The 14117-nt window shown below is 47.5% G+C and overlaps 1 protein-coding gene and 1 non-coding gene across 2 annotated transcripts; one reads left to right on the top strand and one right to left on the bottom strand.

The window, feature by feature from the left end:
* Nucleotides 1–201: 201 nt before the first annotated feature.
* LOC120109239 (ARF guanine-nucleotide exchange factor GNL2-like) lies at nucleotides 202–4638 on the top strand. Its single transcript, XM_039122988.1, is given in 13 exon segments — nucleotides 202–646; nucleotides 649–1005; nucleotides 1008–1157; nucleotides 1160–1310; nucleotides 1428–3162; nucleotides 3164–3238; nucleotides 3240–3395; nucleotides 3397–3501; nucleotides 3503–3736; nucleotides 3738–3779; nucleotides 3781–3951; nucleotides 3953–4297; nucleotides 4299–4638. Coding segments are annotated over 13 exon segments (4278 nt in total). The 3' UTR covers nucleotides 4611–4638.
* A 5982-nt stretch (nucleotides 4639–10620) lies between these two features.
* Nucleotides 10621–10726, bottom strand: LOC120109240. The gene has a single exon (XR_005510205.1). It is a non-coding gene; the product is annotated as a small nucleolar RNA R71 (small nucleolar RNA).
* Between the last annotated feature and the right edge of the window lie 3391 nt (nucleotides 10727–14117).

Below are 14117 nucleotides of genomic sequence, written 5' to 3'. Positions count from 1 at the left end.
GACACCTGCATGAAAGTCGTCGTATGGACACTTGGAACCCGACATGTTCGGTGCACAAGTCGAGGAAGGCCCCATGTTCACCCGACTACTCCTTCTCGCTTTGACCGGACATGATGCCCGCCCCAACCCACCATTATTCCAACCGTTTTGCGTGGCGCCACTAACCGTTTTCTCAAACAATATTTCTCCCCTCTCCCCGGAATGGAAATGCAAATGGAAATGCTTCAGCGGCCACGATGGCCAGGGGCAAGAGATGGCGACGACGCCTATGAAGCAGCGGGAGGGGGTGAAGCCGGCAGCCGCCACCGGCGTCGGGACCCGCGGCTCAAGGAGCTGGGCATCTCGTGCATGCTCAACACGGAGGTGGGCGCCGTCCTCGCTGTGATCCGGCGCCCCCCGGATCCCATCTCCGGCTTCCTCCCCGGCGGCGCAGACGAGGGAGCCAACCCCCAGCTCCTCCAATCCCTCAAGTCCCTCCGCTCCCTCATCTTCCACCCTCAACACAGCGAATGGCGCTCCACCGAGCCCTCCATCTACCTCTCCCCCTTCTTGGACGTCATCCAGAGCGACGAGATCCCCGCCGCCGCCACCGGCGTCGCCCTCTCCGCCGTCCTCAAGATCCTCCGCCTCAACGTCTTCGAGGAGCGCACCCCGGCGCCCGCGAGGCCATCCACTCCGTCGTGTTCGCCGTCACCAACTGCCGGCTGGAGCGCACGGAGCAGGCCGCCGAGGACGCCGTCCTCATGCGCATCCTCCAGGTGCTGGTAGCCATCGTGCGGTCTCGCGTCTCCGTCCTCCTCACCGACCACGCCGTCTGCACCATCGTCAACACCTGCTTCCAGGTGGTCCAGCAGTCGGTCCACCGAGGGGACCTCCTCCAGAGGAGCGCCCGCCATGCCATGCACGAGCTCATCCAGGCCATCTTCTCCCGCCTCCCGGAGATCAAGGTGCCCGAGACCGCCGACCGCGCTTCTCAAGCCGCCGCCGCCGCCGACAGCGACACCCCATCTCCGGGTACGGGGCGCGCTGCATGGTCGACATCTTCCACTTCCTCTGCTCGCTGCTTAACGTCGGCGAAGTCGTCGATTCTGCTGAGGGGATCGGCTCCATCAGCTCCGACGAGGACGTTCAGCTCTTCGCGCTCGTCCTCATCAATTCCGCGGCGAGGCGATCGGGAAGCACCCCAAGCTCCTCCGAATGGTCCAGGATGATCTCTTCCACCATCTCATCCACTACGCCGCGTGCTCGAGCCCGCTCGTTCTTTCCATGATCTGCAGCGCAGTCTTGAATCTCTATCACTTCTGCCGTCGGTAATTACTAAAAATTTCCTCCCCGTCGTTCCATTTCGCTTGCTGCGATGCAAGATTAATCAAAAGAGGAGGAAAGAGAAAGTCGTCGCATCCACATTTTTTTAAATTAATTTACAGGTGCCTCAGGCTCCAACTCGAAGCATTCTTCACCTACGTGCTCTTAAGAATTGCGGCAGGAGGGAGCGGAGTGCAGCTCCAGGAAGTCGCGATCGAGGGGATCCTGGGCTTCTGCCGGCAGCCGACCTTTGCGATCGAAATGTACGTCAACTACGACTGCGACCCGATCCGGCGCAACGTGTTCGAAGAGATCGGCAAATTGCTCTGCAAGACCGCATTCCCTGCGACCAACCCCATGTCCCCGATGCAGGTCCAGGCCTTCGAGGGCCTCGTCACCGTCATCACCACCATCGCCGACAGCATCGAGGTCGAGCAAGTTCCCGACCGGGAGTCCTACAGCGCCGACGTCTCCGATTACAAGCCCTTCTGGGTCGAGAGGTGCGACAGCTACGACGACCCCGACACCTGGGTCGAGTTTGTTAGAATGAGGAAGATGAAGAAGAAGAAGGTCATGATCGCCGCCAACCACTACAACCGGGACGAGAAGAAAGGTCTGGATTTCTTGAACATCTGCCATTTGGTACCGACTCCGCCGGACCCCAAGTGCCTGGCCTACTTCTTCCGGTATACGCCGGGCTTGGACAAGAACAGGATCGGGGACTTCCTAGGCGACCCCGACGAGTTCAACCTCCGAGCGCTGAAAGAATTCACTGAGACGTTTGATTTCTCCGGCGCGATCCTCGACACCGCCCTCCGGACCTACCTTGAGACATTCCGGCTTCCTGGAGAGTCTCAGAAGATACAGAGGATCCTCGAGGCGTTCTCCGAGAGGTTTTACGAGCAGCAGTCCTCGGAGATCTTCGTGAGCAAGGACGCAGTGTTCATCCTCTGCTACTCCCTCATCATGCTCAATACCGACCAGCACAACCCCCAGGTGAAGAAGAAGATGACCGAGGAGGAGTTCATAAGGAACAACAGAGCCATCAACGGAGGGATGGACCTCCCCAGAGAGTACCTCTCCGAGCTCTTCCATTCCATCTCCACCAACGCGATCACACTCTTCGGCCCGACCGGTTTGCCCACCGAGCTCAGCTCGAACCAGTGGGCCGACCTCATCAAGAGATCGAGAGTCGTGGAGCCCTTCATCATCTGCGACTTCAGCCATAAGCTGGGCCGCGACCTGTTCGCCGCCATATCAGGACCCTCGGTCGCCACGCTTGCCGCCATCTTCGAGCACACCGACGACGAGGAGATACTGCAGGAGTGCGTCGAAGGGCTGATATCCATCGCAACAATTGCAAGATACGGATTGGAAGACATCCTCGACGAGCTCCTCTCTTGCTTCTGCAAGTTCACCACTCTGCTAAACCCTTACGCCACGGCCGAGGAGACCCTGTTCGCATTCAGCAATGAGCTGAAGCCGAGAATGGCCACGGTGGCCCTCTTCACCATCGCGAACAAGTTCGGGGACTCGGTGCGGGGGGCGTGGAGGAACATCGTGGATTGCATGCTCAAGCTCAAGCGGTTGAAGCTACTGCCTCAGTCCGTGATCGAGCCCGAGAACTCTCCATCGTCGGACCCCGGATTCACCCAGCACGCAAAGTCGGAATCCGGCGTGATCTTCCCCTCATCCCACCTCGGGTTTGGCAGCCGCCGCCAGGTCTCGGGATTGATCGGGCGGCTCTCGCAGTTGCTATCGCTGGATAGCGGGGGGGATTCGATGCTCAACTGCGGGAGCGAGTTTGAGAACAACTCGAAGATAATTCAGCAGTGTCGCATCGGGAATATTTTCAGCGGAGAGCTCCAGGTTGCCCGATGAATCGCTGCAGAACCTTGGCCGGGCTCTCATGTTCGCAGCAGCAGGGCGAGGCCCAGAAATTCAGCACTCCGGTCGAAGAGGAAGAGACCGTCGGATTCTGTTGGGATCTCCTGGTCATGATTTCGACGATCAACATTCAGAGGTTCGCAGCATTCTGGCCTCAGTTCCATGACTGCGTCACCGTCATGTCGCAGCTCCCTCTCTTCTCGGCCTTGCCCGTTTGCCGAGAAGGCCATCGTTGGGCTCTTCAAGATCGCGCTCGAGCTCTTCTCATCTCCCCCGCATGTCGACAAGCTCCCCGAGGAGCTCGTTTTCCAGGTCCATCAACCTGATGTGGAAGCTCGACAAGGAAATTCTCGACACATGCTGCGAGAGCATCGTCGAGGGCACGGCTCGGATCCTGAACGAACATGCGAAGAACGTCCAGACTATGATCGGGTGGAAGACGCTCCTCCACCTACTCTCCGTCACAGGCCGGCACCCCGAGACATTTGATCAGGGGGTGGAGGCTCTCATGAAACTGATGTGCGAGGGAACCCATGTCACAAGGTTTCAATTATCCCTACTGCATCGAGGCCGCATTTGGATACGCGGGCGCTAAAGATCAGCCCGCTGGAGAAGAGCTCCAAGATTCTAGACTTAATGGGAGACTCTGTGAATTGGCTGATCCAGTGGCATAAATCGGGTTACTCCGACCCGGGGAGCACGAATAGCAGCTCGTTCATGGAAGACGGCCAGAAGACGGGTGCTGGCGCTGGCAACCTCGGGGGCCAATCTGTTCGTCAAACTGGCCGAGGCGTTGCGCAAGACTAGCTTGGTCCGACGGGAGGAGATTCGAAACCAGGCAGTAGCGGAGCTAAGGAAGTGCTTCGCAGCCGCCGAGGAATTGGACTTCACGCCAGCGAACTGCCTTGCTTGCTTCAATCTTGTGATCTTTGCTATGGTGGATGACCTGCACGAGAAGATGCTGGAGTACTCGCGAAGGGAGAATTCGGAGCGGGAGATGAAGAGCATGGAGGGGACGCTGAAGGAGGCGATGGAGCTGCTTGTGGAGGTGTTCCAGCGGTTCATGGTGCCTTTGTCGCAGAGCCCGGGCTTCCGGACCTTCTGGCTTGGGGGTGCTGAGGAGGATGGACACCTGCATGAAGGCCGACGCTGGGGGCATGGGCGACGGGGCGCTGCAGGAGCTCGTGCCTACGCTGCTGAAGAAGATGATAACCGAGATGAAGCACAAAGAGATTTTGGTGCAGAGAGACGGGGATGAGCTTTGGGAGATAACAAACATTCAGATACAATGGATTGCTCCTTCGGTGAAGGAGGAGCTGTTCCCTGAGGAGTTTTTGAATCGTCCTGGACTTGGGGAGGGGAAGGCGAGGGAAGAGGGCATCATTGTAGTTCATTGGAAGTATAGGGGCAGATGGTAAGGAGAGTAATAGGCCTTTGCGTATAAGATGTTTTGACTTTTTCCTGGTCTTCCACTTTTTGTCGCTGTTGTTGTAATTCTACTTTAAAAAAGGTTTTTCCTCCTCTCTTGATTATAGAGGGGCGCAATAGAAAGGGTAGTTCTATATACACCCCCCCTATTGCTCAGGACACCCCCCAAAAACCAAAAAAAAAAACCCAAACTAACCTTTAGTGTAATTACCATATTGCCCTTGAAATTTTCTCATACACCCCCCTTCCTCCTCCTCCGTTTCGTTTTGAAAAGAAAAAAAAAACACCCCTCAAACCCCCCTTAAACCCCTCCTCCCCCGTTCCCCCTTCTCCCTCTCGTCGCCGGCATTCTCCCGATCTCCGACCACCTCGCCGGCTTCTCCCGGAACCACCTCGCCGGGCTTCTCCCGAAATTTTTTTTTTCACGGTTCGTGCTCCGTTCGGCACTGGATCGCCGAACAAAAGGCTTCTGTTCGGCTGAACAGTGCCGAACAGAAGCCTTCTGTTCGGCAACCCTCAACCGAACAGATCTGTTCGGCTGCACAGTGCCGAACAGAAGGCTTCTGTCCGGCACTGTTCAGACCGAACAGAAGCCTTTTGTTCGGCGATCCAGTGCCGATCTGTTCGGCTGCACAGTGCCGAACAGAAGGCTTCTGTCCGGCACTGTTCAGCCGAACAGAAGCCTTTTGTTCGGCGATCCAGTGCCGAACGGAGCACGAACCGTGAAAAAAAAAATTTCGGGAGAAGCCGGCGAGGTGGTTCCGGGAGAAGCCGGCGAGGTGGTCGGAGATCGGGAGAATGCCGGCGACGAGAGGGAGAAGGGGGAACGGGGGGTTTTGGGCGTTGGCGAGGTGTTTTGGAGGGGAAGAGCGGGGTGGGGGGGGGGGTTGGGGGGGTGTAGAGAGCAATTTAGGTGAGGGGGTGGGGAGGGTGGGGGGTAATTTAGGAATTTTTAATTTTTTAGGGGTGTCCTTAGCAAATGGGGGGGTGTAGAGAGTATTTAATTTTTTTTTAATTTTTGGGGGGTGTCCTGAGCAATAGGGGGGGGTGTATATAGAACCACCCCAATAGAAAACGAACGCTTTTATATTTGTAAGTTTGCAATTTAATACCTTGCAACTCTCGGTTTCTAATTGATTTATGGCAATAATTTGATTTTTGTTCCACAATCTCATCTAAAATTTAATTCAGGATTCATAGATATAAATGAATCGAGGAAAAATGATAGTTGGCTCGAGCAGGGACGAATTCATAGAAGATGATATTTGGCCTTTACGAGATGAAGGTGGTAGCAAGACAGGACCAGTAGAGCCAAACCCAAGATATAGGTTCTATATTTTGGTGAAAATGGATTCACGCGATTGGTACATGAGAAATATCAACGCAGGGCTGCTTAAACACAATGCTTGCAATGGTTGAATTATCAAATGGAAGTGTTTCCTAAACCTTACATTTCAGTTGAATTTAGAAATGGCAACTGATGAGGAAAATATGGGATATTTTGATCTTGGCCTAAATCGACCTCCTTGACCTCAGTATTAACCGTAGTAAACAACCTCAATGAAAACCGATGTGCCACTTTGCTCTGGCTAATAGAGACCAGAAGTTATGGTAACACTGCAGTCAATGCACGATCGATGTAATTACCGCCATGTGCTGCTCATATGGGATGATTTTCATATTGTTAACATGCAACCAGCCGTTACCTTGCAATTAAAATACGTTGCATCAAATCAGGTAACGGATTAATATTTTATCCTATATAAAGAGGTGGCCCGAGGATCCTTAGATAAGCTCATTTTGGACTCTACAATATTTTTATTCTTTCTATATTGTTACCCTATTATTCTGACTTACATTGGAGGGCCCTCCATTGGAAACTTTCCGGCAAGTAGACTTCTTGCAGATTGGCCTCAAAGGTGACCAATTTTTTCTCACCTCAGTCTCATCCGACTCCATTCAGTTCGGTTCTCACCGACCTCGCCGAGCAGCGCTCCGACATCGATTCAGAACTTAGCGGCAATAGCAACCAAATTTGATTGCTCCTTGCAAGTGAATAAGATTTAATTTATCAAAGCATATCTCTTTTTGGAAATATTCCATGCAAGCAACATGCCACCATCCTTAAGGCGAACTTTGTCAATAAGAATAGGAAAACGAAATGAACCCTAAAGCAAATATTAACTGGTTATAATAATACAAATCTGGGAGACGGTAGAGGTTAAAGGGCATCAATATGATGATAGAAAAGGAATTCTTTCCCCTTTGGACTTCTCTTTCACCGGAGGGGCAAAGAAACTGGCGACAACGGCTAGTTAGAGCGAGAAGCTCCAGCGTAGTGCGAAAAAGTTAACGGCTAGCCGCAGCGTCCTATCAGCGTTTGGCGAGGCAGATTGGCGGGGCTCCGGCCTTCCGGTGTGGCATCCACGGTGGGCGGGGCGGTGTGAAACACAGGAACTTGGCTCGGCAAGTGCTCTCGGCTCCCGGTGATCTTCGGGCGGTTTGGGGGAAACTCCATGGACCGCAAAGGGAAGGCGCTGATGGGGAAGACGACGGAGCCGATGGGGAAGACGACGGAGGGAGCGGCGAGAGGACCGGGTAAGTCTAATAGCTTTGGGCATGGTGGGAATTCCGGTGCTTGGTCACGGCCGGGGCCGTGCGTTACTCAATGGCCCACGACCGCGGAGGTGGAGCGGCTGAGCCGTTGCTTCCCAGACGTCCTTCGACTACCGGAGGAGCCGATAGCGGCGGCCCGGCTGAAATGGGAGGAGCGAGCACTGGTGGCTCGCAGTTTCGGCTGCCGCATCCCGGCGGAGTGGGTGGCCAAAGATGTGGCCGCCCGGGCCAAACTGAAGGACGTGGTGGCCGTCCCGCTCGTGGACGACTGATAAGTGCTGATTAATCTATAATTTAATATTCTTTTTCCAGCACATGTCAACGTTCTTAAACGGATAACTACTTATTTTACTACAAAATAGAACAATATGATAAGAAATAATTCACATGTCCTCGCCTTCCGAGCATACCAGCCAGCACATTTCAGTTCAATAACACTGGGTTCGAGCCCAATGCCCAACTGACATGCATGCACCCAAGCACTGTCCACCGTCCATGGCTCCCCAAGTGATCCAACGGTTCAGAAATTCCCGTCTCCGCATCATGTTTCCAAACTAAGCAAAATAAGGGAGACCTTTTAAATCCATATATGCCCATTTTCCTGTTAAAATAGAGCAAGAAAAAGAGTTTTTTCCCAAATGCTGAAAACACTGTTCATATGAACAGTGTTAAAAAAAAATATATATAAAAAATGACTCAGCCACTGTTCATCTTCTTCCTCCCCGATGAACATCTCACGCGCAGCCCACCGACGGTCCCCCGCGGCGTCTTCCCGTTGATCTCGCGGCCGCCCACCGTCCGCGGCGTCTTCTCGACGATCCCGCGATCAAATCCGCCGGAGACCAGTCCTCCATGATTCCAGTCGGCCGCAATCAGCCGCGTGCCCACCGTGCCCGTGCGGTCGACTCTTCCCAGCAGCCGGAAATCAGCCATTTCCTCCAAGCATTCCAGCCATCCCGAGCTTCACCCGGATTCGTTCCAAGAAGAAATCCCATCGATTCCCAGCTCCAATCCCTGTGATTCAGCCTTCACCGCGATCCCAGCCAACTGCATTCAACGAGCCGGTAACCCAGCTCCTTCCGGATCGGCACCCGTTTCGAGCTCCATCCCCATCGTCGCCCGAGATCCAGCCATTCTCCCAGCATCACGCCCTCCTCCTCTCTCGGGATCCATCACCGGCCTTCGGCGATCTATAAGAGCAAGATGAAGAAAAGGGAGAGGGGGGAGGGGGAGCTCGGTTCGAAAGAAAACAGGGGGCAGCTCGGTTGAGAAGAAAGAAACAGGGGAGAGGCTCTGTTTCGGTGAAGAAGAAGAAGAAGAAAGCCGAGAGAAAGAAATAAAAAAAGAAGAGAGAAGGGAGGAAAGAGAAGAGTTTGTGATATTCTGGGAAGAATGAGAGGTGCTCAATTTCATTTGAAGATGGGAGGTCGTCCAGAAGCCATGCTCGGCTAAACGTCTAGTCTAGGGCTGGATGAAGCCGTAGCAATGTATCAGGGCAATTGTAGTTCTTACTTTTTTATTATTTTGGAGCTTGTTTAAATTCTTATTTTCAATGAAATATTTTTTTATGATGTTTAAACCTTGAGCATGCCATTTACTATTCGTGTTTGCTAAAGTAGTCTAAGATAATCCATGCCTAGGAAGATGAGGTGTGCTGCACCCTAGATTAGCATACTTAGGTAGACACTTCATTCTATACCGAAGATGGATTTTCCTAAAACTCTTTATGTTTTTTTTAAAAAAAAGGCTTGTAGCCAATTTGCATGCCTCTCCAAAAGATAAAAATTAAGAACACAATCCCTAATGCCATGCTACGCGGTGGATTCCAAACCCTAGATCCATCTACTTTGATAAATTTCAATTCGTACTTATAGATTAATTTAGTTAAATCAAGTTAGCAAATTCTTCTTCGTGATTTATTTTTAAAAGAAAAATAACTTATCTCCAATCCCTGTGGACCGACACCCGTAATCACTATCCTACGGGATACGTGCTATTGCGTGGTTTATTTTCAAAATTGAAAGAACCGATCAATTTTTGGCGCCGTTGCCGGAGATTGCTAGCATAGTTATTTTCTTATTAAAAAAAAATTATTTAAAAATTTTAAAAAAATTTTAAAAAAATTTCTATTATTGTTACTTTTCTTATCTTCTTTTTCTCCCTTACTAATTTTTATTTATTTATTTATTTTTTTAATCAGGAATCGAGAAAAAAAAAAAATTTGGGATGATCAAAAGGAGAACTGCCGGAAAAGAAATACTATAGAGGTTTGCAAAAAAAAAAAATTAAATTGCTGGGGAAATTTCCTTTGGTAACCTCTAAACTTTTCTTATTTAAATTAATTATTGGTTTGAAATTTTGTGGTGATTGTTTGATTTTAATTGTAGCAAAATTGTGAATGCATGCTTGATACACATACACAAATCAATTTGCACATAGTAAGGGCAATCACCCCAACAAAATAAGAGTCGGATTTCATCACCGGACTCTTGCCCAACTTAGGTGAACTCAATCTCACATAGTGTCATCTTTAATTAAAATCAATTAGACGTTGGCTCCTAGGAACATTCGAGCTCAATAGGACGAAGATCACCGAAAGTTGCACCAATTTCGCTCTGTGGCTTAGTTGATGTCTAGGCAAGCTTTGTCCCTATAAGGGAGACAGTTCATCTGTTCGAGGCAAGTGGGTTTTAAGTGGGACCTTTGCGAATGCATCGTGACCCCTCCACTTACCTGGGAGCTTACCTGGTCAACTCGGTTCATTAGACCGGATTGGAGGCTTAGGTGCCCTCTTCAAACCAGTTAGGAGCTGTCTAGTGATTTTAGGACAAAGACTAGGATTGATATGCTTTTCTCTTTTATTGCATGCTTGATTGATCGAGTACTAGTGTATGCACGGTAGTCGTTCTAGAGTACAAAACCTATTACCTTTTGACCCTGAAATAGAACGAACCCTTAGGAACATTCGAGCTAAGATCAAAACATTAGGATCATCCCCACCTCTTAAGATGGCTGAAGAACAACCCAAACTCCTGAGGGAATACTTTACTCCCACTATTTACACTTCCCCATCTTGCATTCGATTACCTGAGGTAGCAGCTGTACAATATGAAATAAAGTCTAGTGTGATCCAAATGCTTCCATCTTTTTATGGGCTCACCAATGAAGATCCATATAAACACCTAGATGAATTTCTTGAAATTTGCACCACTGTCAAGATTCAGAATTTCACTGATGATGCTCTGAAACTTAGATTATTCCCCTTCTCCCTTAAAGATAGAGCCAAACAATGGCTGAATTCTTTAGAAGCTAACTCAATTCGTTCTTGGGATCAAATGCAACAAGAATTCCTTAAAAAATACTTTCCCATAGGAAGAACGAACCAGTTTAGACGTGCCATTACAAGCTTCTCCCAAACTGAGGGAGAAGAATTTCATGAAACTTGGGAGAGATTTAGGGACCTAATCCGTAAATGCCCTCATCATCAAATACCTAAGTGGCAACTAGTGCAATGTTTTTATGACGGATTGACAGAACGAAACCGTCAGATGATCGATGCTGCATGCGGGGGCACTTTTATGCTTCAAAATGAGCATGAAGCATGGAAATTATTTGAAAATCTTAATGAAAACTCCCTCACCATGCTTCATGTTCTCGTCAAGCACCCCCGAGTTCTCAAAGAAAAGGGACAATTTGTGAAATAAGTCATTCTATGGACCTGTCTAGCAAGGTAGATGCATTGTCCCATAAGATTGACCAACTGATGATAGGTGGGCATTACATGAACTCTTCCCAAGCACAAGTGTGTACTATTTGTTCTAGCCCATCCCACCCTATTCATGAGTGCCCTTCAGCGCCCCAATTCCCCGAACTCGTGCAAGAACACATCAATGCTGCTCAAACACTGCCTAGACCGGGTAATGACCCATTTTCCAATACATATAACCCGGGATGGCGAAATCATCCAAACTTTTCTTGGAAGCAGCAAGCTTCGAATACTGCCCAACCTTATTCCCAAAACTTTCCAAACCCTCAGAATTTTCAAATCCCACAAAATATTCATCCCTACCATCCCTCGACTCAATTTCAACACACTCCTCCTCCACCCCAAAGAAACACAGCCTTTGAGGAGAAAGTGTTGAACACCCTTCAAGGTTTGGAAACCATTACACAATTGGTGCACTCTCACACGCAATCAATCGCCAAGCTAGAATCCCAGATGGGGCAACTAGCTAATGCACTGAACAAGCGAGAGGAAGGAAAGCTTCCAAGCCAACCACTAAGTAATCATAGGGGACAATACATGGCTCAAGAAAATCAATTAAATGCAATTCATCATGAATAAGCCAATGCTTTGACTACCCTAAGGAGTGGACGTATAATAGACAATAAGATTGGGGAGGATAATAATAAGGAAGGTGAAGAAGAGGATAGAAATGTGTCAAATAAAAATCTAAAACCTTCTTCTTCTTCTTTAGCTAGTCCATCTTCTGCCAAAACTCACATCCCAAAGGCCCCATTTCCTGAAGCTCTTACTTCACCCTCACCATTTGGCAAAAAGGGAACTCCATTAGAAGAGATGATAGAGGTCTTCAAACAAGTTAAAATCAACCTCCCACTCCTTGATGCCATCAGACAAGTTCCCTCCTATGCCAAATTTCTCAAAGACCTTTGTACACAAAAGCGAAAATCTAGGACACATGTGCCTAAAAAGGTCTTCCTAACTGATCAAGTGAGTTCTATTCTCCAACACAACACCCCTCCAAAATTCAAAGATCCTGGTGCTCCCACGATCTCCTGTGTCTTAGGAAATAATTTCATTGATCGAGCACTCTTAGATCTAGGGGCAAGTGTCAACCTTTTACCTTATTCAGTTTATGAGAAACTTGGGTTAGGTGAGTTAAAACCAACCTCGGTATCCCTTCAATTGGCTGATCGATCTGTAAAAACACCACGTGGGATAATTGAAGATGTTCTTGTCAAGGTAGACAAATTCTATTTTTCAGTAGATTTCATTGTCCTTGATATGGAACATGAACCTAATCCTAAGAAACAAATCTCCGTTATCCTTGGGCGGCCCTTTTTAGCAACAGCCAATGCGTGCATCAATTGTAGAACAGGGGTAATGAACATATCATTTGGGAATATGAAGGTAAAATTAAATGTGTTCAATGCGGCCGACCAACCCGCAAGAAAAATTGAGTGTTTTATGATAGACAAAATAGATGACCTCATAGAAGGAGATGCAAAAACTATCTCACTATGTCTGGCTGAAGACAATAAACTTAGCGCTTGTTGGGAGGCAACCCAATTCTCTTAGATTATTTCTTAACATTGAGGACAATGTTAGGTTTAGGTTTGGGGGTATTCATCTTGATTTTCATCAAAAAAAAAGTCAAAAAAAAATAATAAAAAAATCATCTTTTTTAAAAAAATAAAAAAATTAAAAATATTTTTTTTTAAAAAATGTATTTATTTTTATAAAATAATAAAAAATTATTAAAAAAAAGTTTTGTTAAAAAAAAACTAATTTATATACATTTATGCGAGAATGATAAACACACAAGGTATATAAAATCTAAAAAGCCCAATGACTAGTGGGAAGTAATACAAATTTAAGTTCTTTTTATTAAGTCTCTCTTAGGGAGTTGTAAGCTAATTAATACTTTGGAATTTCACTACACACTGGCCGACTCTTCTAAGGTCTAGGCTCGACATTATGTTGAGAGTATGGTAGCAACCTTGGACCCTGATGAATCATACTTATCTAATCCAAAAAAAAAAAAAATCAATAAAAATGGATTTAGTCAGGAACATCGAAAAGGGCTACCTATTGTCAAAGGTCAAGTGGGCTTGTGATGAGGACTCCGAGCATAAGTCCGTAGGGGAGTCTTGATGCCCGACACCTTATGCCAACTGGTGTGAGAGTTGTCGACTGATTGCTCGTTACACGGAGAAATCACCACAAGAGTAAAAGTGCACAATTTATATATCTTTCTTAAAAAAAGAAAAGAAAAAAAAAGGAAAAAAATGCTGTATTGACCGAAAAGACAATAGTGTGAAAGCCGTCGTTGTAAAAATTCGAGTAAACTGGAATATTACAGATAAAGCCCGTGAGGTACTAAAGTAAACATCCACAATTCTCGAAATTCTGCAGATAAGATGATTTTGAATCAGTGAGTAGGTCTTTTCGACCAATCCTTGGAAACTACTAGTATTAACAATATTTTGGAGATCCGAACCCTTAGCTTGTGTACGGTCCAGATTTCACCGAGCACTCCAGTATAAATAAGTCTTACAACTTCCTAAACGGAAACTTAATGACTTTAACTTAGATTGCATACTAATCTAGAATTTGGGCTGACTTAGTAAATAAAACCGTGTGTGCTTTGAAATTCTTATCATTTATGTATCTTAAATTAGATTTTAATAATAATAATAAAAGAAAAAGAGTTTTTGAAATTCTTAGCTAATGAGCATTTGGAATTTGATTTTCACTTTATAGATTGATGACCCAAAGATCGATTTAAAGATTGATTTTGATGATCACAAAATCTTGAAGTATAAATACTAATGTTTGTGTTGCAAGGAGAAAGATATTTATTTTGCAAGGAACATAGCAAGTTGGAAGAACACAAGAAGGCCTCCAAAGCTCTCAAGAAAAGTTGGAAGAAAGCTACAATTTATTGGCCCAAGTTTCAAGTTCAAAGGATTCAAGTTGGAGGAGCAAATTTAAAGAAAAATTCAAAAGAATAGTCCTCGAGTCGACTCCTGAAGAATTCGAGTCGACTTCGATGCTTGCCGAGTCGACTCCAGAGTAGAACCAGTCGACTCCAGGGAGTAACAGACGAAAAGACAGAGAAGCTATTTTGGATCCTGAG

This window comes from Phoenix dactylifera, unplaced genomic scaffold (genome assembly GCF_009389715.1).
Source record: "Phoenix dactylifera cultivar Barhee BC4 unplaced genomic scaffold, palm_55x_up_171113_PBpolish2nd_filt_p 001941F, whole genome shotgun sequence".
Lineage (NCBI taxonomy): Eukaryota > Viridiplantae > Streptophyta > Magnoliopsida > Arecales > Arecaceae > Phoenix > Phoenix dactylifera.
The sequence above is the reverse complement of the archived record's forward strand: the minus strand, read 5'-3'. Positions and strand labels throughout refer to the sequence as shown.